Here is a 27710-nt window from a genome sequence, read left to right on the forward strand (position 1 = left end):
AAATTTTATTAAAATTTTTTTTTTTACTTTGTCGCAGGAGTCACTAATTTTTTTTATTATTATCAATATAAATATGTATCTTTTATATTTTTACTTTTTACATGAACTAACAAACTTAAATTTTATATTCAATTGCGTTAAATTTTATATGCATTAATTTTTAAAATATTTTATTGAATTGAATTTTTTTTTTTTTTCTATCATTTCTTTCGTCCGTCGGAAATAATTCTTAGCGAAAAATGTCATCATATCGGTCGGGAACGGGATCACCGATCTCTCATATTTATGAAGAGATAGACCTACACGCTGAAGCAATGCGGGGAAGAAAAGTAGATGCGGAAAAAATAAAAACGTTGATCACTGAATTACAAATATGTGCAAATGATTTTGTTCAAATTATTCCTACCCTCGGGGAGGTCGATTTAGAAAAAAATATTGATGGGATCGAATATGCAAATACTCAAGAAACTATTGAAAAATTAAAACAACATGTAGAATGTGGAGATCGAATGGTGAATATTACTGGTAAATTGAAAGTCGCGTCTGATCGTTTAGTTTCTAATAATGATATTTTATATAATGAAAATTTAAATTTAACAAAAGAATGGTGTGACGAAAAAAAGAAAATGATTGAATTGATTTAGGAAAATAAAATTTTAAGCGATAGAAATAGTACTTTGAGTGAGGAAAAGAATGAGTGTCGTCAGCAACTTGAGAGATTGCAGAGTGACCGTGAAACATATAATTTTTACATGTCAAGTGAGAAAGAGAATGTTTTGAGTGAGACAATTAATCAGCTGCAACGTGAAAACGAGGCCTTGAAAAAAGAATCTCATGTCAATCGCGAGTATGTTATTTCCCTTATGAAAAATTTTAATCAACAAAGTAAAGACAATTTCATTCCAAATTTTATTAATAATGATCTTGTAAATTCTACTTTAAAAAATGAACGTCCAAATTCACAATTAAATAGACCATTATATATTCTTTATTAATCAGAAAAATTCAGAAGTAAAAACAGTCGAGTCAATTGAAACAATTATAACCAGTAAATGTTCTGTTGCTTTCAATCAAAAATAAAATTACAGATCCTAAAATCAGTCTAATTGCTAACACAGAATTTTCATCTCTTGATGAGCTAGAAAGATTGCTCCGTACAGTTACATACACGAGAAAAAGTTTTGAGTCACTTTGGAATGAGTTATCTATTGTATTAATGAATGATAATGAGAATGTTGATGAGTATGGAAGTAGAGTGTTGAAATTATATAATGATTTAATTGATTGCAATGAGGGTGATAATGATGGTTTTGGTTCCATGAGTAGAAAAAAAAACTATTCGTCAATTCATTAAAGGATTATTGCCCGAAATATGTCTGAGAGTTGAATGTAAGAATATAGATATGTACTACAGATTTTTTGAAAGTGTGGAATATTACTAAAAAAATTTATAATGAATATATTGACAGTTTAAAGCTTAGAAAATTAAAAGAAGTTAAAACCATGCAAGCAAATAAAATCGAGAACCCGTCGGAAGTAGTTGCGGTATCAAATAATAATTTTTCTCGGAATTCTTCAAATCAAAGATACCATAATAATTTTTCAAGAAATAATAATAATAATTTTGATAACAATTTTAGAAATTATGAAGTAAACGAACCCATCGTTTCAAGTCAGAATATTAATTTAAATACGCAAAAAAATTCAAATGTAAATTCACCCGAGATCTTTAGTTTGAATCCAGTCGAGAACAATAATAATAATAATATTAATAATTCATACTATAATTCTTATGAAAATTCAATAAATGGTTATTTAGAAAAATCTTACAACAATAATTATGATTTTTATAATTTTAATAATTCTTATGCGCCAATAAATGATCCGATTAATAATAAAAAATTAAATAATAATGTTTATAATGATAATGACTTTGTGTCATACGATAATAATCAAGATGAAAAAGATTATAATAAAACAAATAATAATTTAGTTTGTGGTTTTTGCCAAAAACCGAGGCATGATATGAATAATTGTTTTGCATTACAAAATGCTCAGAGAAAATGTCTTGAACGTCAAGCTCAAAAAAATGGGGATGGGCCGGTGGACCCAGAGGGAGGAACACAAAAATGGCCAACACCTCAATCAGATCGAATAATACAGTCAAATTAATTTTAAAATCAGAAATAAAAGAAATATTAAATTCTATTAATGAAATTGAAAATGAAGAAAATAAAATTGAAAATAATAATAATATAATTAATCCAATTCCATCAACGTCGAAAGATACTGTTGATAATTATTATGAACCTATCGTGCGAATTGAAAAAGTAAACTTTAATACTAAACTTGATAAAAAAGAAAATGAAAATAATAATATTAATGAAATAAAAAGAGTAAATTTTATAGATGAAATATCTGTATCGAAAGACTCATCGAATAATAATAATAAAATTGAAATAAATGAAAATAAAGATTTAAATATTGCTACGCGAAGTATAAATATTACTATTGCAAAAGAAGTTAACGAAGAAATTAAATTTATTGAAGAAACTAATAATGAACGTAATCAAACAAAGATTTTCCGCGATAATGACGAAATGTTTTTGTTTAATAGAAAAATGCTAGAGAAATCGAGAAAAATACTCGAGGAAACTAGAAAAAATATTGACAATGAAATGTATAATTTAAGTGATAATAAAAATGATGATGATTTAAATGATGAATATAATAATGAGTCTGATAATGACAAAGATTTTATTGATGATAATTTTAACGAAGATACTGAGTTGAAGAATTAAGAAACTAGATGTTTAAGTAACAATGAAATAAATGACGGAGTAACTGTCAAAAATAATGAAAATATATGCGTAAACGCGAATAAAATCGAGAAAAATGTTAATAATGATTACGTTGATAAAAAAAGTTTGAATAATGATGAAAATAATTTTGAAGTTAATAAAGAAATAAATTGCAAAGATGTTATCAATAATATTGAACGTGTATTAAATATAATTGAAGTTCATAAACCGTATGGAAAAACCGATGATGTGCTGAATGAAATTGATTGAAATAATAAAAAGAATAAAATGAAAAATAATATGAGTCCGAAGAAATTAGATATTGAAGCGAATGAGTCCCGAGATGACCTAATGAAAACATATGATAAAAAATTAAAGTCAGATATAATGAAGTTTAAAAAGAAAGTAATTGACAAAGGTAAATCACAAATTAATATTGTAGAAAAATTTAAGGGGGAACGTAAACCGGATAGGGCGAGATTAAAATCGAACCTAGAATATTATAAACCTGGTGAAAATTTGTTGAAGGAAAAATTGCTAATAATTAATACACGAAAAAAATATAGATAATAAAATTATATAAATAAAATAAAAGAAAAACGATTAACGAAAAAATTTAAAAACAAAAAATCACTAATTGTCGGGATAAATATTCCTAATAAAATGAAAATAAAATTTTATATATATATATATGGGGCATTCCATGTCAACTCACAGGGTTTTTTCCCTCACCCTCTCAGATTTGAAAACGGATATTTTTTTTGGGTTAGTCATCGACTCAGATGTACCTCTGATTTTTTTTTTATTTTTACCATCATTAACCACCGAGTCAGAATCAAAAAACACCTCCTTCACAAGAGTAAACTACGATTTCGCCATTTTTTAAAATTCTGATTTTTTTACTGTGAATAGTAGAGCACCAGATTAGCTCAATTTCAAAATTTCATCATGGGATAACGATGGGTTCATTATAAAAAATTTTTTTTTTCATGACAAAATCACTAAAATCAGGCTAGATCATATGCCCAAATAACAGGTTTTTTTTTTTGTTTCTTATAGGAAATTTTCTCACGATTACGGGAAAAATACGAAAAAAATTCCCACGCATGCGCAAAGTGGTTAAAAATCAAGTTCAATTATCGAAAAAACGGCTATTTATCGGTTATATATCGTACAGCTTTGAAAATAACGATTTATTCTGAAATTTAATAATGGCGATCGATAAAACTCGTCAGAGAGAAAAAAATGTCCTAATAAAAATTTAACATCTCGAATAAATATTGATTGTTTAGCTATAATTACAGCTATAGTTAAAAATCTAACGGCTAAGTAAATCGTATACATGTTTTGAAAAAATATCGATAATTCGAAAACTATTCGAGATATCGAAATTTTTATTAGGAAATTTTTTTTTCTCTGACGAGTTTTATCGATCGCCATTATTAAATTTCAGAATAAATCGTTATTTTCAAAGCAACCTATATATTCGATAAACTCTTTTTCTAATAATTGAACAATTTTGTACTTTGCGCATGCGGCCATTGTATTTTCGTAATCAGAAAATTTCTATGAAACAAACCAGCTGGGCATATGATCAGCATTTTAATTTTTTGAAAAAAGGCCGCATGTCGTTATCATGATGAACGGTATTGTCGGTAATACCTATTCAGTAAATCAGGGTACAAAATGGCGAAATCAGTTTACTTGAAGGAGGTGTTTTGTTCTGACTCGGTGGTTAATGATGAAATAAAAATCAGAGGCATCTGAGCAAAAATCCGTTTTCATCTGAGAGGTGAGGGAAATAGTTGACATGGAATGCCCCATATATATGAATTGATATTTTTTTTAAATATACACAAAAACAAATACACAAATATTACATGAAAATAAATACATTGAACATAAACAAAATATTTCGGGAAATGCTAAAATCAAAAACAAAAGATAAATTAAATATTTTTTTTAAATGAAAAAATTGTTTCAATAATGATAAAGGTAAAATAAATAGAAGTCGAATGCTAATTTTATAAATTTAAATATTATATTGAATTTTTTTTATATAAAAAAAAATAATAATATTTTAAAGGGTAACAATCCTAATCCTTGTCTTCCTAAATTCTAAAATAAATAAATAAAGTGCAGTTCACGGGGAGTCGCGAATTTTCGAGCCTGAGGACTTTATTATTATAAATGGCAACGCCGCAATATTGCATCTAATTCAATAGTAGCTGTCAGAAAACTTTTGCCGCATTAGGGCTTGGCGTTAGTGCGCTCCATTCTCATTGGTCATGTAAACCCCCCGCGTGATTGGTGAGAAGGTTTGGAGTTGCGCAGACGATTAATACTTGTTGTAGCAATTGGAGGGGCGAAATATCGAGCTCCCACGCGTATATAAGGAGCTGCTTTGAGTGAAGAAGCTAATTCCTTGTCCGGTTACGACGAGGGATACTGCTCTTTGAGACCAAGCTTGTGTGATAGCTAATTTCTATAGAGAACATGGGTGATCCTAAGCCACTGGAGTTGGGCTGAGGAGTCCGATCCAGCAACGGAATGGACTTGGACAGAGGAACTTGGTGCTGGTGCGCCCGAAGGGAATCGTCTGTCAATCCAGGAACCAAGTCCATTGGCTGGTCAGCCAGGGGAACCTTCGTTGGAAGGATCTACTGAGCAGACCTTCGAGGAGGTGATGAAGGAAGTCCACTGGACTAACTTCGAGTTGGTAGATTCATTATCACAACCTACGATGGCGGATCCAGCAATGGATCTTCAATCGAAGAGGTTGCTAAGCCTCTTGCTCCCGAGGTTCAGAAGGGTCAACCTAGCCAAAAGGCTAAATCTACACCTTCCGAGTCTGCTGATGAGACGGAGCATGAGGTTGCTCGCATCATGGGGAGACGTTCAGTCAACTCATACCGTAGCACCTCCTCTGCAAGCTCGATTGCACCAAGTCCAGAAGCATACTATGCTCATGACGGACCACGGTCGCATGCGTTGCAATCCATCTTGCAGCAGATTCGTGCAGACCCTGGGCTATGGTTCCAACTAGAGGCAGCCATGAAGCGGGGCAGAGAGGAGGAGATGGCGACTCTGGATGCCAAGCGGAGTCACTTGGATGTCGTTGTTATGTCACTTGTTCTCGTTCGCATTCGGAAATTCTCGGTTCTTTTCAGTTGCCCGGAATAACTTCGGTTATTCGTTCTCATGACAACTCGTTGGTCGTTCGTGCTCCAAGGGTTGTTGGTTCTCGATGTATCTTCGGATACAGGCCTAGGTAGTTCTCAGACACGGTCGTAACTGTTTGGTACAGCACACGACAGTCCCGGTAGTCTTTTAAGAATTACGTTCCCGGTAGTCTTCAAGATTTAAAAAGTCATTTAAAAACTGGGACAATCTAAAAGGCTACGATCACCGTAGTTTCAAGAGATAGTCTTGGCTGTCTAACACAGGCTGAAGACAGTCAAAAGAAACTACGTTCCCGGTGGATCTTGGACATAGTCGTGGCTGTTCTGTACAGGCTATGACGGTCTAAAAAACTACGATCTCGGTAGTCTCTGAAGGCGATCTCGGCTGTCCTCGTACGGGCTGAGATATCTCAGAAATCTACGCTCTCGGCTATTTTCACCGATGTTCGCTGGATCCCTACCTACGGACATTAGCAGATGGTGCTGGCATCATTCCCCTTCCAGGGAAAGATGCGACCACCTTGGATCTTGCGTCACAGTGTATTGACAGGTGATGTACTCCGCGGAAATCATGATGATGTGGTTGACTGGATGGTTAGTTCACAAAAGGTTTATATGAATCTAAACAGATTTGCAATATTAATTAGTTCACACATTTATTTTGCGTCATATTACCCGACTTATTTCCTAATCATTCGAATTCTAACGATATCTCATTTTAAAAGGATAAACAACTTACTGAATTTATTTATTCTTTTAAATGAGAATATATTTATTCATAATTTATTAAAAATAACCCAGCAAGGTTTAAAAAAAGGACTTCCTAATACTTGTTTTATCTAAATTGAGTAATAAGAATTTTACTTAAAATTAATTATCTCTATGAGTAGGCACACTTATTGAATTTTTCTATTATTCCGAATACCCTTCTTTTACCCTACTTTTGATTGTAAATTTCTTTATTTCTCTAAGACGGCAAAAGGCTTTATCTACCCTTGTTTCCTTTATAGGGAACGCCGTATTGTCAATAGGAGTTGCCCTTTCTTTATGGTTTTGGCAGTTTACTGCTATGTGACCCATGTTCCCAAATGCATGGCATATGCGAACCGGTCTAGGTTTGGTAGGTTTGCATGTGGAACACCCTTGTTCTAATGTCTTCCGGTGTTCCCGGTTTTTTTGTCGTTTGATAGCTTTTGCTGGACTTGGGTCGAGGTTGATTGAAGACTACATGACTGAACAGCAGTTGGTAGTGTGGTATTCTGATTTACAGAATTCACAGTTTCTGTCGTCTATAGCTTGGAATGATTCCAGTTGATCTTGGATCAACTCTAGCTTTATCACAGCTAATTTTGCTGCCAACCAACTCAGGCAATGTTCTTTAATATGGTTTCTACTACAGAGCTGGCAGTGAACAGCACTAGCTACGTCCATTTTTTCTACCTTTGATGTCTTGGTGGTTGTAGGATGGACTCCATCTCTGCAGCTGACATCAGATCTTCGAATGTCTGACTTAACAGAGGTGGTGTGACACAAATTGGTGGTTCTTTCCTTCATCTGTATGACATATTTTCTTGGGACTAGAATTTCAGGTGACCCTCGGGTTATTGAGTTATTTCTCGGGCTATCTAACCAATCTAAGGTTAGTTCTGGTTCCCGAGGCATACTAATGAAACTTTGCACTAAAATAGTCTTGTATTCCTCCAGTAGATTGTCATGGATGATATATTCAGCCAAGCAATCTTTACATTCTTCTGCCCATTTCTCTTCCAACAGTGTTAGTTGACACTTATTGCAAGTCAAAATCAAATTTCTATCCAAGGTTAATAGATGAAAACCATGCAAGATTTTATGGAATTGTATTTCTGATTCCTTGAAGTCTTTTACGTAATAGGGCATGCATAGTAGTTCTTCTTCTGGATCTTCCGGTTTCTTTTTGATTTCTGTATTTGTAACCAACTTATTGATTTTGGTCTGAAAGATTTCTGTGGATTGTGGTGATGATGGACTATTTATTATATATTGGACCCTTCATCTATAATCAAACAGATTCCAAAACAACCACAATAATAAACTCAATTTAATACTTTTTTATTTACTTATTACCATGATGTTTATTAACCGTAACTTAATTTTCTAACTTATTTCTTAAATCTTATTATCAATTAAGCCTGTTTTGGTTGGGGAATTGGGCGGTATTCGTTATTGATAGGAGCGGTTGGGTACAAGCCTGTTTCTACGTTTTTAGGGAGTAGTTCGACGTCAGGAGAGGTTTCATTGAGGTATTCCCCGCTGCCAGTTCGTTTAGCTTTACGTTCGTGCAAAAGACCAGTAGCCAGAGTCGACCATAGTGCTGCTAATAAATGTACCGACCAACCATATACAGCATGGAGGGCGTAACCATGTAATATGGTATCCGCTATTGTCTTAAAAATGTGTACAATAGTGAATATTCCAATAATCCCAGCACTAATATTACTGAAGTAAGTGAACTTAACCCATGTCTTTTTTTAGACATTTTCGGATATCTTTTCGAAATCCTCATCGCTGAAGATTCCCATGTAGGATCTTTTGTACCAGAGGCTTGATCTGCGAAGTCGCCCAATACCATGGATCTCTCGATAGGGAACATGATTCTTTCTCTCATGTTCTGTAGATCTTCCGAGGTATAAATACCTGATGGAGTATGAGGCTTGCATTTCCAGCTAGCTGTAGTGGCGGGTTTCAACGTTGAAGTTGTTTCCCCCAAGACTGGATTAGGAATAAATTTGTACCATGGATTGTCAATTTCAAAGTACTGTGGTAGGGGCCCGTTCAGCGTTGCCACATGAGGCACAAATGTGCCTTTCGAGGCACATTTCTATGAACGGTGGCACAAAAGCACGCTTTTTTTTTGGAGGCACATTTTTATCATCACTATTTTTATATGCTTTCAAAACATTTTAGTTCCAAAACATTTTAGAATTTTTGTTTTTTCAATGCGATAAGAACTGCCTTCTTGCTTTGAATAACCTCAGAACTCGAATTTATTATTTTATGATGTTTATGTTTGATTTTTATTATGTTTATGTTATGGATATTATGTTTCGGAATGGAAGTATTCTTTTCTCTGTTCCAAGCATTGAGTACAACTTAAGAAACTCTTTCTAAAATATTCATTGTATAATACAATTTTAATGAGTGTTGATTGCCATTGAAATTAATTATTAGGGTTTGCCTATAGGAATCGATGCAGCCAAAGAAATTATGTGGTAAGCAACATTATTTATTAATTTTTTAGCTTCATCTCTTCCTCAGCTGCTGCTTTTCCTTGGTATTTTAATTTATTTAACAAATATAAAATAAATGCAATTTATTTTAATAAATAAAAATACCAAGGAATAGCAGTAGCTAAGAAAAAGATGAAGCTAAAAAATTAATGTAGCCAAAGAAATTAAATGGTAAGCTGCATCAATTCCTTAGCTCCATTCTATATAAGATTCTCTGGGTCAGTGGCTTGCACTTTTAATTTATCCCGCAAATTACAATTTTACCTACGTCACAACTTTTTTTTATTTTAATTTTTTAATTCAAAATAAAGGCTTTTATGTAATTTTTTCTTTTTTTTCTTAAAATAAAACGGTAAAGCTGTAACTCAGGAATAAATGTGTTCTTAGGAAAAAGCTAAGCACAATTTTTATAGCAAATATTCACAATGTAAATAAAATTACTTAGAAATTAAATCATTAATTAATTAAATTGTCAAATGAAATAATATTATATTGCATTAAATAATGAATAATTATTTATTATTATATTAAATTAAATTACTTAGCAATTAAATTATTAATTAATTTAATTATCAAATGAAATAATATTATATCGCTTTAAATAATAAATAATTATTTATTATTGTATCAGTAAATTAAATAAACTTTTGAATATAAAGAAAATATGGTATTGCCATCTAGTGTTGAATTTCCAAAAGTAAGTCGAGGCACATCTATCTGCCAAGAGGCACATTTCCCCCTGCCTAGGAGGCACATTCTCAGTTCAGGCTCTGGCAACACTGGGCCCGTTACATGGTAGCTGAGTTGCTTCAGGGGTTATGATGTGCGTGCGTGGAGTCATGAACATACTTTCATTTTTACCTTTTGTGATTGGTAAATTACTGTAGCATTTACCATCTTGTCTTATTTTCACCTCCACAGCAACACATTGGATCATATGAATTATTTCCCCTGCTACTATTGCTGTATAGCCAGGTTTGCCCATATATTGGTAAGCAAACTCATCGAGGATATTTGCAGCGAAGGACAGGCTTGCACGCTATTGCTTTCTCTCCAATCTACATTCATTTTCCAATAAATTATAGTATAACTCGCTCATTTGGTTTCTTGCCCAACGCTCAACATAAACAAACTTAGCATCTACGTAACTCATCATATCGTGTGATTCGAGATCTTTTCTTTCTTTAGTGAATGGCGAGTGACCTACTGTTATAAATAATCTGGGGTATTCGGTAGTAAGTATTTTGACGCCGCAGTTTTCGAATGAACTTTTTGTCTTAAGAGAAAACTATAACCGTCTTGATCTACTGTATATACCGTGCCTTCCTTGCTTTCCGCTACACTGGCTTCACCAAACCATATGGTTGCGTACTTATCTGCATCACACCATTGGTTTGCTGGTCTACTGTCCCAAAAAGCATAACCGCCGTACATGTCGATACATGATTCAGCACTCAACTGGCAAGAAGTTCCCGAACTAAAATTGATTTTGTCTTGTTCTAACTCAACTCTAGCGCTTTGTTAAGTATATGTAATGGTTATAGAGGCTGTTACGACAACATGGTTTCAGCTTCCATAAGCATCCGAATAACTTGCCCCTGAGCAATCTCCATCTGAGTTCGCACTTTCTGCCAGTGTAACAGATCTAAAGTTTACAATGTCTGGTGACAGTTGCTGTATAATCGTGTTGCCGACTGTCACCGTACCGTGTTTGTACAACATTTTGCACGCATCTCTTGAAATAGGATTAATATATTTAGCGTTGTCTTTATTGGTAATGGCCACGTAATCTGTAGCGGCTCCACAGTTGAAGACTATTCTAGACACTTCAACTTTACACAGCCACGCTTCCCCATCACCTGTGCCTTGCTAGTCTTCACTGGCTCTTGAGCGATGTCGCACTCATCAACGTCCAACAGTGAAATAGTTGTGGTATTTAGCATGGGCCCAGCGCAATCAAACCCAATGAGGGCCTTGACCGTGGCCAACGCTAATACCAATATGGCTAAGTTTTTCTTAATCATCAATTTGTGATCTCTCTAATGATCCGTTGCTTTGTGGATGAAAAGCAGTGGTTCGACATTTATCAATTTTGAATCTACCGGCCATTGCTTTTGAGAGCTGGCTCTTGAAATTCCTCCCTCTGTCACTGAGGATTGTGACTGGAGTACCATAAAAGCTTACAAAATTATCAATGAAAGCCTTAATTATTTCTGGAGTAGTTTCATTGGGAATGGCTACTGCCACTACAAATTTGGTCAGTAGACATTGCATAGTTAGGATGTATTGATTGCCTGATTTGGTGACCGCTAAAGGGCACACTACATCCATAGCAATTTTTCGAAGGCAGACCTTGGTGTATCAGTAATCACCATTGGTTGTTTTGTTCTTTTGCAAACTAATTTATTTTTCTGGCAATCTAAGTAATGTTGTATTCGTGATCGGATATCTTCTTTTAAATTTTCCATTCTATTGTAAGTTTTATTTACCCCTTTATGTCCCCCTATGGGTGCCTGATGGGCTTCATTAAAAATTTTATCTCTGTCTTTTATATCAACAAATTCAATTTCATTCGTGCAAATTATGATTTTAATTTTACTATTTATGAACTCTTCTTTTACCATTTCCAAAACTTCCGCCTATTCCATATTACAAATACATGAGCAAGTCTACCAACTAAGGCCGTCGATCTGGGCCTCACTCTCCTGGATTTTTCTGGAAATTGGTCAGTTGCAAGACTAGATTAAGAAGGTATACTCGTATTTTTTTTTTTTTTTGTCATTATTTTTGTAGTTATTGTATGGGGAATTCCATCACATTCATATTTTTTTTTCTTTTCAAATCGTTTTTTTAGACTTCAAAAAAAAAAAAAAAAATGAGGTAAGTTGACTTACCTTATCTCGTAACGATAGAAGATAGGTCAAATAGATCGGTTATAATGCTTTAAATATGAAAATAATGATGGCCGACTATTTAGAATTTTCAATTTTGCAATTTTTTTCTCAGCGATCAAAAAAGTTCTCTATGAATTGTTAGCCATTGTTATTTTAATATTTAAGGCATCATTACTAATCGATTAGGCATGGTTACAATCGTTATGCGATAAGGTAAGTTGGCTTATCTCATTCTAGATATTTTTCTACCAATCGATTAGACGTAGCAAAAAGTTTTATAAACATTTCTATAAAACGTTTTTATAAAAATTTTTATACAAATTTTTATACAAATTCTTATATAGATTTGGCGCTTTTTTTATAGAATAAATTCTATAAAATTTGTGGTTGATTTTTATAGAATGAATTTATTAATTTTTTATAGGATTTGGTTTATAGGATTATTTTTATAAAAAAAATGATTTGTATATATCATAATCATAATAATACGCTGTTCTATAAAAATATTCTTCTATAGAATTTTGAATGATTTTTATAAAATATCCGAAACGGAATGTTTTATAAAATTTTTCCTATAGAATAGTTTTTATAGAAATATTATATAAACTCTATAGAATATTCCTGTATAGATTTTATTATATTTGTATAACAATGTATATAATTGATTTATTTCATTAATTTATTGCTGTAACGAGTCTTTTTATTTACACTCAGAGAAGGATAAGTTAACAGTTAACATACCAATATGTTTACATTGAACATACAAAAGTTTAATGTTAAGATATATATATTAACAATAAACATAGATATCTTAACTGTTAACATACGTATCTTTACGCGGCCAAATATTTTGATGCGCCAGTCTACTTCTTGTAATCTTTTTTTTTTGACATTATATTGTGATACTATTCTAATTGTAATATAATATAATATGTACTCGTGTTGTCATAAATTTATTTAAATTTAGTTTCTTTGTAAATTCATTCTTAATTTTACATTCAATTTTCATATTTACATACGTAACTGTCTTTAACTATCAGCCTAACCTTCAAATTGTGTCAATTACAGATATCTTAATAGTTAACATACGCAAATTAACTATTAAGATACGTATGTTAATGTTAATATATATATCTTTGATGTAAACTTATCAGCCACCACCCATTTTAAAATGGCATATGTTAACATTAAACAGGATATGTTAACTGTTAACATATTCTTCTCTGTGTGTATCGTACAATAATATTCATCTTTTAAACAAAAATATAAACCAAGCCAATTAAACATGATGACACTTAATCCCTTGACAAACAGTTACAGTCACTTCTGAATCATCAGGGTCTACACTCAGAGAAGGATAAGTTAACAGTTAACATACCAATATGTTTACATTAAACATACAAAAGTTTAATGTTAAGATATATATATTAACAATAAACATAGATATCTTAGCTGTTAACATACGTATGTTTATAGTTAACATACGTATCTTTACGCGGCCAAATATTTTGATGCGCCAGTCTACTTCTTGTCATTTTTTTTTTTTGACATTATATTGTGATACTATTCTAATTGTAATATAATATAATATGTACTCGTGTTGTCATAAATTTATTTAAATTTAGTTTTTTTGTAATTTCATTCTTAATTTTACATTCAATTTTCATATTTACATACGTAAATATCTTCAACTATCAGCCTAACCTTCAAATTGTGTCAATTACAGATATCTTAATAGTTAACATACGCATATTAACTATTCAGATACGTATGTTTAATGTTAATATATATATCTTTGATGTAAACTTATCAGCCACCACCCATTTTAACATGGCATATGTTAACATTAAACAGGATATGTTAACTGTTAACATATCCTTCTCTGTGTGTATATATCTTTGATGTAAACTTATCAGCCACCACCCATTTTAACATGGCATATGTTAACATTAAACAACATATCCTTCTCTGTGTGTATCTCATTATTAAACTTGACTAGAACACTTTTTTTTTTTTAATTATATATTATCTATTTCAATAAATATTTTCAATCATACGCAATAACAATAAAGCAAACTATCTTCATAATATGTAAAACTTTGAATAATCAAGCATCAACGACCACGCCATTTATGAACGACTATGCGCTTTGCTTTCTGGCAGTCGACTGAGTTTCCGTTAGACCATATAGTCCCGTGAATACGGGTGTGGCAAGCCAACGGAAACTCAGTCAGCAGTCCAATTCACAGGGCATTACAATTTAGGGCTTTTTTCCTCTACTGGCGGCGCTTGTAGAGCTTTTGTATGTGAAATCTATATAAAAAAAATTTGACAAGCGCCATCACCGGCAAAAAAAAGCCCTAAATTGTAAAAAATTTGCCTTGTGAATTGGACTGCAGCTCAGTCAACTACCAGAAGGTGAGGCGCATAGTCGTTCATAAATGGCGTAGTCGTTGATGCTTGATTATACATATTAAATTTGACATATTATGAAGATAGTTTGATTTATTGTTATTATATATATTTATTGTTAATTAAAAAAAAAAAAAGTGTTCTAGTCGAGTTTAATAATGAGATAGACCCTGATGATTCAGAAGTGACTGTAACTGTTTGTCAATGGATCAAGTGTCATCATGTTTAATTGGCTTGGTTTATATCTTTGTTTGAAAAATGAATATTATTGTACAATAAATAAAATGAATCGTTACAGCAATAAATAAATAAAATAAATGAATTATATACAATGTTATACATATATAATGAAATCTATACAGCACTATTCTATAGAGTTTTTATAATATTAGGAAAAATTTTATAAAACATTCCGTTTCGAATATTTTATAAAAATCATTCAAAATTCTATAGAAGAATATTTTTATAGAACAGAGTATTATTATGATTATAATATATACAAATCATTTTTTTTATAAAAATAATCCTATAAGCCAAATCCTATAAAAAATTAATTATTAATTTTTCTATAAAAAAAGCGCCAAATCTATATAAGAATTTGTATAAAAATTTGTATAAAAATTTTTATAAAAAAGTTTTATAGAAATGTTTATAAAACGTTTTGCTACGTGTAGACCTACTCTTAATCGTTATGCAATGCGGTAGTAGTTAATGAAGATTGAAATAAAATTTATTAAGTATCATCATATTCTTACACATTTCCCAATAATATTTAAATTTGATATAGCAAATGTAGCTGAGAAAAAGATAAAACTGAATAAGTTGTGTTGTAAAATGAATCAGATACTCAGCCACTTACCACAATTATATAAATTTATTTTGCTAACTTTTTACAAGCAGTAGCTAAAGAAAAGATGAAGCTAGGGAATTAATGTTGCCAAAAAATTATGTTTTAAGGAATTAATGTTGCTTAAAAAATAATTTCTTTGGCAACATTATTTCCTTAGCTACATCTTTTCCTTAGCTACTGCTTTTCCATGGACATTAGTATTTTTTAAAAATGGAATAACATGTATTTTATCTATTTAATAAATAAAAATGTCCAAGGAAAAGCAGTAGCTAAGGAAGAGACGTAGCTAAGGAATTAATGTGGCTAAGGAATTAATATTGCCAAAGAATTATGTTTCATGGAAATAATTCTCGGGTCACATTAATTCCTTAGCTACATCTTTTCCTTAGCTACTGCTTTTCCTTGGACATTTGTATTTGAAAAAAAAAAATTTACATGTATTTTATCTATTTAATTAATAAAAATCCCAAGGAAAAGCAGTAGCTAAGGAATTGAGGTTGTCAAAGAATTCTGTTTTAAGGAAATATATTTGCTTGAAAAATTATTCTTTGGCAACTTCAATTCGTCAATTCCTTAGCTACATCTTTTTCTTAGCTATAGCTTATCCTTGGGATTTTTATTTATTAAATACATTACATGTATTCCGTTTGTTAAATCAATAACTGTCTCAAGTAAACTTCAAGGTTCCTTGATTTCTATTTTTTTAACAAATAAAATACACGCAATTCATTTTCATTTTCGTTACCAATTTGAGTGCCAACTTTTACCCGAAATAACTGTAAACGTTCAAATACAATTTCATTAGGTTAAATTTACAATTCTTTTGGTAAATTCTAAATTTTTATAGTAAGTCTTACTTTTTCATTTTGTTAAAAATATATTACAATCTAATCACGCGAAATTTACCTCTATAAATGCACAAGTTACCTTTAAAAAATGTAAAACAACATTCATTATTTTATCAGGTAAAATTCGCATGTTTAGAGGTAAATTTCGCCTGATTAATTTGTCATATATTTTTTACAAAATAAAAGAGTAAGATTTGCTCTTAAAAAATTAAAAATTGACCTCATAAATTGTAAAATTTACCGAAAAAAATAGTTTTTTTAGTTTTACCTTTTTTTCGGGTAAAAGTTGCATTTTTTTGCTTGGCGTCCCCCAATCGTACACAAAAAAGATGAAATCTACCAATTATTTTTCTCCGTGTAAGTTTATCAAGCTGCATTGGCATCAGCTTTTAATGATTTGCTTTTAACATTTGTTAATACTGTTGATCTTTGCTATAAATTAAAATTAATTTTGGAACAATTTGGAGTTCCAACATGTGTATTAAATTCAGAAGTACCAGCATCATCAAGATCCAGAGCTGTAACACAATTTAATACTGGTACATATGATGTTATAATTGCATCTGATGAACAAGTTTTAGAAGAGGTAATTTAAATATCATCATCTTGATCATTATTTTATGTTCAATTATTAATAAATATATATTTTTTTTTTGTTAGTCACATAAAATTAATCAGAAAAGTAAACGTAAAAAGAAGAAAGAACCTGGTGTTGCACGTGGTATTGATTTTTAATTTGTAAAAATCGAAGAACAGCATTGAGTTTTATTGTAATTAGAGAAAGACCATTGATGGAAAAAGATGAAGAAGAATTAAAAAAATGTTATGGACATTCAAATTTATTTAAAACATCAATTTAAATTTTAAGAAGTTGGAGGATTCATGCAAGCTATTTTAATTACTATTACTTCTTCAATATTTTTTTAAATTAATTTTAAAATTGTTTTATTTTTGTTTAGATATCGTGCTAAAGATGCTTGGAGAGCAACAACAACAATATCTATACGTGAAGCAAGATTAAAAGAAATAAAACAAAAAGTATTAACATGTGATAAATTAAAAAGTTACTTTGAAGATAATCCATGTGATTTACAATCAATGAGACAAGATACAGCACTTCATACTGTTAAATTACAAGCACATTTAAAAGATGTACCAGAATATATTGTTCCAGCATCATTAAAACGTCTTATTGTTTAAGGTAAACGTAAATGTAAATTTAACAGAAAATTAAGTCATCAAAACATCAAGCTAGGCAATTGAATCCGTTGATAAGTCTTAGAATAAAAAAAAAAAAAAATTATTCATTACATGTAAAAATAAAATGTCATTATTATCATGAAATAAAAATAACACATTGAATTATTATGAAATTATTATTTTATTTGTTATAGAGAGATTTTTTAAAAATTAATAATAAAGTACATTGTATGATAATGAAGAAATAATAATAATAATTACACCAATTAATTGTAGTCATCATACCTTTAAATATACATATTTACACATTATGACTACAGTTGTTTGCTGATTATAAATGAAAAAATAAAATGTTATTTTAAAAAATTATTATAAATTTATAATTACCACACAATTATTTGTATCAAGATCTAATTACGTAAAAGAAACTTTAATTGGATAAAGTTGCCAAAATGTTTCATCTTTTTTTTGCTCTGTTAATACAAGCTTAACAAGAGAAAGTGTTGAGTAGCATTTAAACAATCTTGATTTGCCTATAGGTGTACTCCTATTTTTATTGTCTACACTGTGAGAATTAAAAAACAAAAAAAATTCAGTAACGCACGCATTCCTTGTTGAAAATTGAAAATTTTCAAAACTCCGGCGAAGGCTTGTTGGGTTTCTGTTCTGGTGAAATATTTGTTAAACGAAATATAGTACATGTACCGGAGTAACGTAATAAAAAATTACTTCTGGCCTTGAGATATAGTAAAGCACAGCTTTGAATTTGTTAAGGCAGTAAAATGGGATTGAAGTTTAACTCAAACATCAACACCTATCGCCAATAAGAATAATAATTGTCGAAGATCAGCGTATCCTTTATCCATATCTGCATTATCAGGCAATGAAAATAATAGTCGTAAATAATTATTTCTAATTGAACAAAGTTCTAACTGACTCTATAATAATTTTGAATTTGTTTTTTTTTGTTTCCAGCTCTTGTATATATTTTTTTTTGACACACCAATATGACAATAATTGAAAAAAAAAGCTATTATAGAAAATCGAGCAAGCAACAGTTGCAATTAAAAATTTCTTTTTTATTAAAATAAAATCTCCTAATCACTTAGCATTTTCCTTCACGTTTTACCCAGGCTTAGGACTGGCAGCAATAACCTAGTTTTAAATATAGAAAAAAAAAATATTGCTGGCATGTTTAAAAATGCTACGTGGGTGCATTTTTTTTTTATTTTTTCTATTGAAATGTTAAAAAAATGTTAAAAAATATTATCCATGAAGGATTAGTAAAAATACATTAAGTTATGAAAGTTAAGGTACTGAAAAATAATTTTCATTAGTGTTTCTAGTTTTTCCATAGAGTATCAAACAGGGATTTACATATGTTGATGATTTAACAAACTGGGCCTTATTATATGATGAATTGGTGTCATCAATTAAAATAAATTTCTTATTATCAGCATAGTAACATGTATAATGACCTGTTCCAGTACTTTTCATTGGTGGACTGAAATGGACTAAAAATTTAAAAGTGTATATGCTGTTATCAAGTTCAAAGCTATGAGGAATATTTTCAAGAGATAAATTTTTAAATGGATTGTGATTGATATTACTCCCTTCTCTTGCGGTATTCAATACAATCAAATCATTATATGTGAGTTTTCTTGTGTATGGTCGTTTGCAAGTTGAACAATTATTATGATTTTGTAGAAGAGATTTGGTAATTGTCTCTGGTAAATTATTGAGATTATCAGATAAAAATCTTGTAAAAATAATCACCTGTTGGATTGATTTAACGAAATTGCATAAAAAGTCACAATTAGAACAATGATACGTCAAGACGCTTGAAAATAAACCTTCTAACAATATACTAGTCAATTCAGTTATATCTCCAGCCATGTTATAAGTGCCCGTCGAAGGTACCCTGTAACTATCATTTGGGATTGTACTATGTAAATAAGATACCCATTTAACATTTTGCTCATTTCCATGAGTATCATTTTTAATTATATTTAATAAAGTTTGAAAATAATGATGACCATTACCTTCAAGAAACTTTCGTGCTTCTAAATCTTTGTAGTACAAAAGGATCATTCCATGAGCATAACTGTTGTAAGGGCAAAGATTGTAAAATAATGAATCTTTATTGTTTATTACAGCGCGCACAGTATTACTAAAATATTTAATTGATATTTTGCAGTGCTCTTGATTGGTTACAATATTTTTTATGCTTTGAATGACTTCTTTTTTTTCTATTTTTCTGTTATCATCTGATTTTTGTTTTTTTGTATTTGATTTAAAATATTGATTCTCGTCTTGAGTTCTTTTTTTATTTGAATTTTGAATATTGGAGTAATTCTTTAAAGTTTCTCCATCATTAGGAACGCCCTTATTCAAATTCAATGTTTTTTTCGTATCCATTTGAGTTTGATAAAAAATAGCAAAATGGTCAGAGAAATATGAAGATCGAGTACCACCAAAACCTTCAGTCGACGTTGAGAATACTACATCAATTTGTGTATTTGCATCGGTTGTTATTGTATCATTATTGAGTTGATTGGTGAAATTATCCATCATTTTCGTCAAAGCATTGTCAGGATTCTGTACATTAAAGTTAAAATCACCCATAACTGTAATAAAAAAATCTTTCGGAGCATTCTCAATGTACTGGCTTAATTGTTTTTCAAAGATTTTATTAGGCGTATGTGGGGATTTATACCCAACAATAAAGTAATGATTTTCCATTTCAAATGTTCTAAGATCCAGTTGCCAACTTTTTCCACTCTTTTCAAGATTTCCGTCTACAATATTAAGTGGAGATAGATTACGGATTCCAGATGAAGGTTTTGCAAAAATAATTAATCCTCTGCATCTTTGTTTGACAACATTATCTTTAGGCAACGGATATAATAAATCAAAAGTTGGCAAAATGTCACAAGAGTTTAGCATTTCTGTATTTGCTTCTGCTAAAATAACAACATGAGCTTTTCTATACCAAAAATCCGTAAGAATATCAGATTTATGTTTCTGATATGAATTAATAATGTGATAAATAATACTTTTACCTTTTTCACTATCAAAGTTATAATAACTTAACAACAATTTTGCCTCATTTCTGAGACGTTCCAGTTCAATTACACTTTTAGATTTTTTTTGCTTAGGATTTGGTGCGGTAAAATCACCAAGTACATAAAGTCCATTATAATCACATCGTGAAAGTGCTACGTATTTTAATGCAGCTGACATATTATTTTTCAACCTAAAATCTACGCAAACAGTTTTACGCGTAGTCCCTTGAGCTTTATGAATCGTACTTGCTTCAGCTGCTTTCAATGGAAATTGACAACGATAGGCTTCATGACTCATTTTGATTTTATCAGAAGTCATTTCCAATTTTTCTTTTTTTATTGGCACACAATATGATGGAATATTATTAATTTTCATAAAATCAAAGTACTTGGTTTTTTCTTTTAGACCGATATTTTTATCATCAAAACTCAGCCAAAGATACTTTATAATCGTATCGTCACTGTCAGCAAATGTAATACGCTCTAGTCTTCCAATATTTCCATTTGCTAAACCATCACTTGGATTAAGATTCACCACAATCATATATTTTATCCCAATTTTTATTGTTAATGCATATGGCATAAGAGTAGAAGCAATTTGGTCGTCTTGATATTGCAGTAATAAATTTTCAGTATCTTTAGTTGAAAGATTACTTTTATAAATAGAATCTAAAGCAAAGCAAGTATATAATTCTCCGGGCGTTTCATTAATTTTTTTATAGTTAAATTCGTTTACCTCACGGTTAGTATAAAATAATCTCAAAGCATCATCTGGTACTTGATGTTCAGAAACCGTTCGAGCTTTTATTAGTTCAATATCTTCATCAGTCATTGCAGAATGTGCACAATTTCTTAAAGCGGTAATAAATCTAGCATCTTTTTGCCGCATTACTTGATCCAACTCGTAAAATTTAAAGTTTTCCCAAAGAAAATATTTTAAAAACGCGTCAATTTCATCGTTGTTAGGAATATCATATACAGAATTTCCTTTGACGGGAGGAAGTTGAAGTAAATCACCAAAAAAAATGATACACTTTCCACCAAATAGCTTATCAACTCCAAAAACTTCTCGTAAGAAAAAATCTAAATCGGCTAAATTCTGTTGAGAAAACATTGAAACTTCATCAATAATAAAAATTTTTACATCTTTCAGTTCAGAATAATATATCTGAGCGTTATTGAGAGTTCTTTTTTTATTCCAGACTAAACGGTACATATATTTGGGAAATTTAAATACACTATGACAAGTTTTTCCATTGATAAGATACGCAGCTACGCCAGTTATTGCACTGAGTACGACTTTCGGAGTATCTGTACTAGCACCAAGTATATTTTCAAAATACCTTGTCATTAACTGATAAATTGTTCTTATTAGATAACTTTTTCCAGTGCCAGCTGTACCTTGTACCATAATTAGTTCATTTTCTTGTCCAATTTTAAAAGAATGTAGAATGTGTAAACATATTTCTCTCTGTTTTTCATTAAGGTTTCGCATGAGGTTGAGCAAGTCATCAAGATTTACACGGGGTGGAGCGATAATTTTATACGCGTTTTCGTTTTCTTCGTTATCATTTATTTCATTTTTTGATGGGTTTTTGTCTTTTAATCCAAGCTGAGAAAATACATCGACTTTTTGACTATTTGATATTTCATCATCTAGATATTTTTTTACTTCCTCCAACTCGTATTCTTCACGATCTCTTTCATATTGCTCTTTCATGTCTTCCAATTCCTCAGAAGTGAAACTATTATAAGCTCCAAATCTTTCAAGTATAATATCAAGGTTATTATAATATATTTCTTTTGAGTCGACTTCAATAACTTCTTTTTCCTCGTTACGCCAAGGTAAAAAGAGCATGACTTGTTCACGATAAAAATTAGAAGGATCAACAGCTTTTTTAAAATTGCAGTATCGGATAATAAGAGGCTTTCTACGTTTACGATAAATCGATCCATTTTGTCCTTCGATCTCATCGTCTTCGAATTCATCCTCTTCAGAATTAATTTCGTTATCAGATTCGATGTTCAATGGATTTTCATCATTATTTATTTCATTTTCATCGTCATCGTTATTTTGACAGTGATCTTTATTTTCGTCTTCGCTATCATCTTCGTAATCATTTTTCAAGACTCGGGAAGTTTTTTTTGTGTACCAAGCAGCAAAGTCAGCTAAACAAACATTTTCCAGTACCCTTGGTCGTCGACTATAATGATCTAAAAACTCTATGAGCGCAAAATTAGTATCATCATCATCCATTTCCGCCAATTCTGTCTCGGATTTTCGAATAACGATTCTCTTTTCAGGAAGATTAGTATTTATAAACTTCTCTCCTCGACTAAACTTGGCCATGTAATTTGACAAACATTCATCTGCAGCTTCTTGTGCTGATATCAGAGAAGAATTGACAAACGCATTACTTACGTTTTTTATTCTTTCCTTTACTGACACGTTTCCTTCTTTGCTCTCTTTGACTGCATTTTTCATTAATTGTATCATTCCATATTCAGTCTTAAAACAGTAACTAAAAAGATATTTTATAGCACTGTATGGGTCAAGAATATACTGTATGTCATGATTTCCCTCCCAAACGTCCAATAATATTCTATTATAATTATTGATATCAACTTTATTACTAGAACGCCGCAACAGTACTATAGGTGTATCAATTGGAAATGCTATTGCTTCGTAATAATCTTCTTCTGATATTTTTAGTTTTTCTAACATGTCCTGGAATGATTCAACTTGTCGATTTTTACGATATATATCCATTTGACCTTTTATTTTTTTTAAATTGTTTCTCGTTGTTTCGTTGTGTTTTTCTTTGGGAAGAGGAAATAAAATTGTAGTTTTTGGCATGACATATCTTGGAAAATTAAATCGACACTTTGATTTATTTTTTCCTTTATAACATGTACTAGTACAGCTGTGGATATGATAATGCATATTAGGATGGTTTTGTTGATATTCACATGATGATATGCTATCCATAAAAGCCACAACTTCATCCAAATTACTTCTTTTTTTTAAATCAGCTGTAGGTGCTCCATGACAATATAACATGGCATGGTCATGCAATAACCCTCTCATTTGATATTCACGACGACACAAATAATCAATTACATAATGGTTACCAAATATACCATATAATTTTTGGGATGCATAAGAATAAAAAGCCCTAGCTTTATTATGAAAGAATTGGGCACATAAAACTGGATCATTTCTTATAAGACGACTTTTTTCTGCTAAAGATAAATTCAGTGCTTCAACAATATTTTTAACGACCGGTTCTTTGTTTCCAGAACGAGCTTCATTCACTGCTAATTGTAGTAATAATTCTGGTGCTGAATATTCATTCGGACCAAGGGTTACGAATAAATGAGGCAAACCTAATTGTCTGACCATTGCAAGTGCATGCTTCCCACGTTTTTCGGCATATCCTGGACTCGTTCTGATATTTCTGAAAAATTGGTATGCTGCATTGTTATCTACAAGCTTTTGTCGATTCTCCTCCCCTTTTACGTCTTTAACTGTTAAGTTATTACCTTTAAAGTTTTTACGCATCGCTGTACCAATTGCGTTTTTTAAACAATATAATAATTTTTCTTTAGCTTTAAACAATACAACTTTAGGTCTACAGTTTCTACGATCATGATGTCGAATTTCCCATTTGACTCTTCGAACATAAGATATTTTTGTTTTATCATACTCTAAATAATTTCCACCGTATACTGTTGGAAATGCAAGCTCGTCTAGATACTTTACAGAACTATGTGATACAGGCTTTTTGAAGTGAAACTTCTTTACGGAGGGTAGCAAAAAAATTCGAGGCCCTGCTAGCGTTACGCGCTCGCGTATACTCTGGCGTTTATTCTGGCGTTTACTCTGGCGTTTATTCTCCCGTATACTTTCTACTATACTCTCTGCTATACCGGCAAGCATTATACATGCACTATATATAGCGTATAAACTTGGAGCGTCAGTGAGCGTCAGCTTCTATGTGTGTATGCGTGTGCGACTTTTTGTTTGTTTATTTATTTAAATATTATTAAACAGTTCAACTGAGTTTAATACTTAAATAATTGATTTTTGAAAAAAATTCATTTGAACGTATCAAGCGATAGTTATCTCGCGGGTTTAAAGAATCATTATTATAATAACAATAAAATTATTATAAATATATATAAATGATAATTATAACAACAATAATTTTGATAATATTACCAATTATTCACAATAGTATTAATATCAATAATAATATCTATAATAATAATTTTTTGAATATCAATACTAATAATTATCAATATTTATATATGAATGTTATTGTCAATATTATTATTCATATTATTACTAATATTATATTGATATTATTATTATCGATGATATTTTTGAAATTATTATTTTATTTATACTATGGTTATATATGAATAATATTATTATAAATAATAATAACTCCAATAATATTATGATTAACAATAATATCAATATAATATTAGTAATAATATCGATAGTATCAATTATATCGTCGCATTAAAGAATGAAGGGCGTAAGTGCCAAAAACGTCAATTTTAAAGGAAAAAGGGCGTAAGTGCAAATTTATAAATTTTCGGGTTTTTCATCTAATTTTAATACTTAAAAAAAAGCGAGAATGGGCGTAACAACCTTTGATAAAGGATAAAGAGCGTACGTCCAAGGATTTACGCCTTTTTTCCCGTTATCAAAATAATTTTTGATAAAAGATGAAGGGCATACTTTCAATTTTATTTGAAATTCATTTAATGGCAGGATTTTTTAAATTATTGATTGTTTACTGATAATTATACATAATTTATTATCAATAAGAAAAACATAAAAATAATTACAAATCTTCATCTTTTATTAAAAATGATTTTGAGAATGGAAGAAAGGCGTAAGTCCCTGAACATACGCACTTTTTTTTTTTCTTTAAGCCTTAAAATTGGATGCAAAGCCCGAAAATTTATAAATTCGCACTCACGCCCTTTTTCTTTTAGAAAAAAAAAATTCCTAAAAATGGCACTTACGCCCTTTTTCCATTAATGTGACGATATAAATAATAAAATTTATAATAATAATATTCGAAATATAGATACTAATAATTATTATTAACTAATAATATTTATATTTGAATATTATTGTCAGTATTAATATTATTATTATTATTATTATTATTATTATTAATATTCAGCGTGACATTACTCTGAAAGAAGTTTCACTTCCCCCGCGCGTACTCGCAACACGCTAATTTTTTATTTTGTCCGGGAGCAATAATGTGCACGACATCTTCTGCTGCTGTCTGATTCTTTAGCTCTTCTCTTAGTGTTCTGTCATATTCAATGAGATTAAAATTTTTCCTAACCATAGCTTCATCAGATTCTATAAATGTTGGAAATATTTCATCATAAGGGAACATTTCATCAGACGAGTCATCATTTTTGTCATGTTCTTCAACAATTTTGTCATTCATGGTATGGCCCGAAACACTCATATTGGATTTTGAACCTATGGTAATTTTATTAAATTTAGCAATAATTGATGTAATTGTTCTATCAACAACAGAATTTATATCGTTAATGGGAATAGACTCGTTGAAATGAATAGCAGGATTTAAATTATGTGTTACTTGAGATGTATCAGTCACAATATAATTATCTGGTTCAACAACAGAATTATGTATTTCTTGAGGTATATTAGTCGAAATCAAGTGATTCGATTTAATAACAGAATTCAAATCATTCGTTATTACAGAAACAGTTTTTTCTGTTTTTACGTAAACAATGAGTGATGGGTTAACATAAGCAGATATACTCATGTTCTTTGTTTTATTAATACGAGGCACATCATCAATTTTAATCCAGCCTGATTTAAGAAAAAAATAGCAAGTATAGTGACCAATTTCCTGTTCTGATAGAGGAGGGTCATAATTTATGAAAAATTGGAGACTGTATTTTTCATTGTTTAAAATTAAGTAAGGCGGAACGTTTTCTATTGACATTTTTTGAAATCGGTTATGTTCTGCAGGACCTATTTTGACCGTATTAATAAATAAAAAAGGGCCGAAATCAATTGTATGATCTTCGTAATTCTGACAGTGAGTACAAATTTGTTTGAGTTCGAATGCAGTCTGCAATATTTTATCGTTTAAATTTTGAAAATCGTCCGATGCTATGAAAACCGTTAATACTGTAGATGACGTACATTTTATTGTATGGCATTCATTGCTATTACAATTGACAAACACAGAGCTGATATTATCTTGCAAAATTGTAGTAGCAATTTCCGAAATATCTGCATCTATTAATTTTTTATTACCATCGGAATCTGTATTAATCTGATTCATATTTAAATTATTCATTAAAAAAGAAAACCATGTTGATTTTCTAAATACATAGTCTGAAGATTCAACAACTGTTATAACAGTATCAAAAAATTGGTTTGTAAAATTTTCATAATAACTTTTGATATTGGAGTCTGCAGTATTATATAAAGTTGCCATACCATGAAAAATTGAATTCACCGAGCATAAATGCTGGAAAGTTATGACATCCTTACTATTTTGTATGTACCCATCAATTTGATTATCGAATATTCCTCTGTCAATTATCGATTGATTTTGATTGATTTGGACAGCTTTACTGTCTTTAACTTCCAGAGATGAAAGTGATTTAGAAAAAAAAGTGTCTTCAATAATTTCTTTATCATTATCAACATCTTCTGGATTCACGATAAAATTTATTTGAGTTTCAGGGTTTAAAGGATCATACAATTCAAAAGCTTCATGGTCAATTTTTATTTTATACATTTTATAAAGTGGCTTTTCATGTAAAATAGAAACTGCACGCATGACTTTTGAAGGGTTTATTGTTTCATTGATGTAATCTGTACGATGTTTTAGGTTTCGTTTCAGTTTAAGTTGTATAACTGATGTATCTTTAATTTTACGAGGCAAAACAGAAGCCGTCTCATTGATATCTACTGGAATGTTTATTACAGATCCTTTGCATCCCAGTTGAGGATTAATTGAGTGCCTTTTAAGTTCCATGATTTGCATAAATGGAATGTAAGGTGAGACTAATATTTCTTCCAACTCAGATAAATTTTTTATCTCTTCTTCAACTACAGGATATTTTAAACCACAGTTTGGATTGATAAGTGGTATTTTTCCTTGACGGATAT

General features: G+C 30.6%; 1 protein-coding gene across 1 annotated transcript; it reads left to right on the top strand.

The window, feature by feature from the left end:
- The first annotated feature begins 314 nt into the window (after positions 1–314).
- On the top strand, positions 315–16988 carry LOC122859837 (ATP-dependent RNA helicase DBP9-like). The gene is made up of 4 exons (XM_044163519.1): positions 315–525; positions 1089–1322; positions 16616–16839; positions 16914–16988. The coding sequence occupies exons 1-4, from the start codon at positions 315–317 to the stop codon at positions 16986–16988; spliced, it is 744 nt and encodes a 247-aa protein (XP_044019454.1).
- The last annotated feature ends 10722 nt before the right edge of the window (positions 16989–27710 follow it).

This window comes from Aphidius gifuensis, linkage group LG6 (genome assembly GCF_014905175.1).
Source record: "Aphidius gifuensis isolate YNYX2018 linkage group LG6, ASM1490517v1, whole genome shotgun sequence".
Taxonomy (NCBI): domain Eukaryota; kingdom Metazoa; phylum Arthropoda; class Insecta; order Hymenoptera; family Braconidae; genus Aphidius; species Aphidius gifuensis.

What these genes read in the sequence shown, in the direction of transcription:
- LOC122859837 (XM_044163519.1), top strand. Translation starts at nt 315, where the DNA reads ATGCGGGGAAGAAAAGTAGATGCGGAAAAAATAAAAACGTTGATCACT. An exon ending in TCGAATGGTGAATATTACTG is followed by an intron (nt 526 to 1,088) that starts GTAAATTGAAAG and finishes ATAAAATTACAG; the next exon opens with ATCCTAAAATCAGTCTAATT. An exon ending in TGATGGTTTTGGTTCCATGA is followed by an intron (nt 1,323 to 16,615) that starts GTAGAAAAAAAA and finishes TCTCCGTGTAAG; the next exon opens with TTTATCAAGCTGCATTGGCA.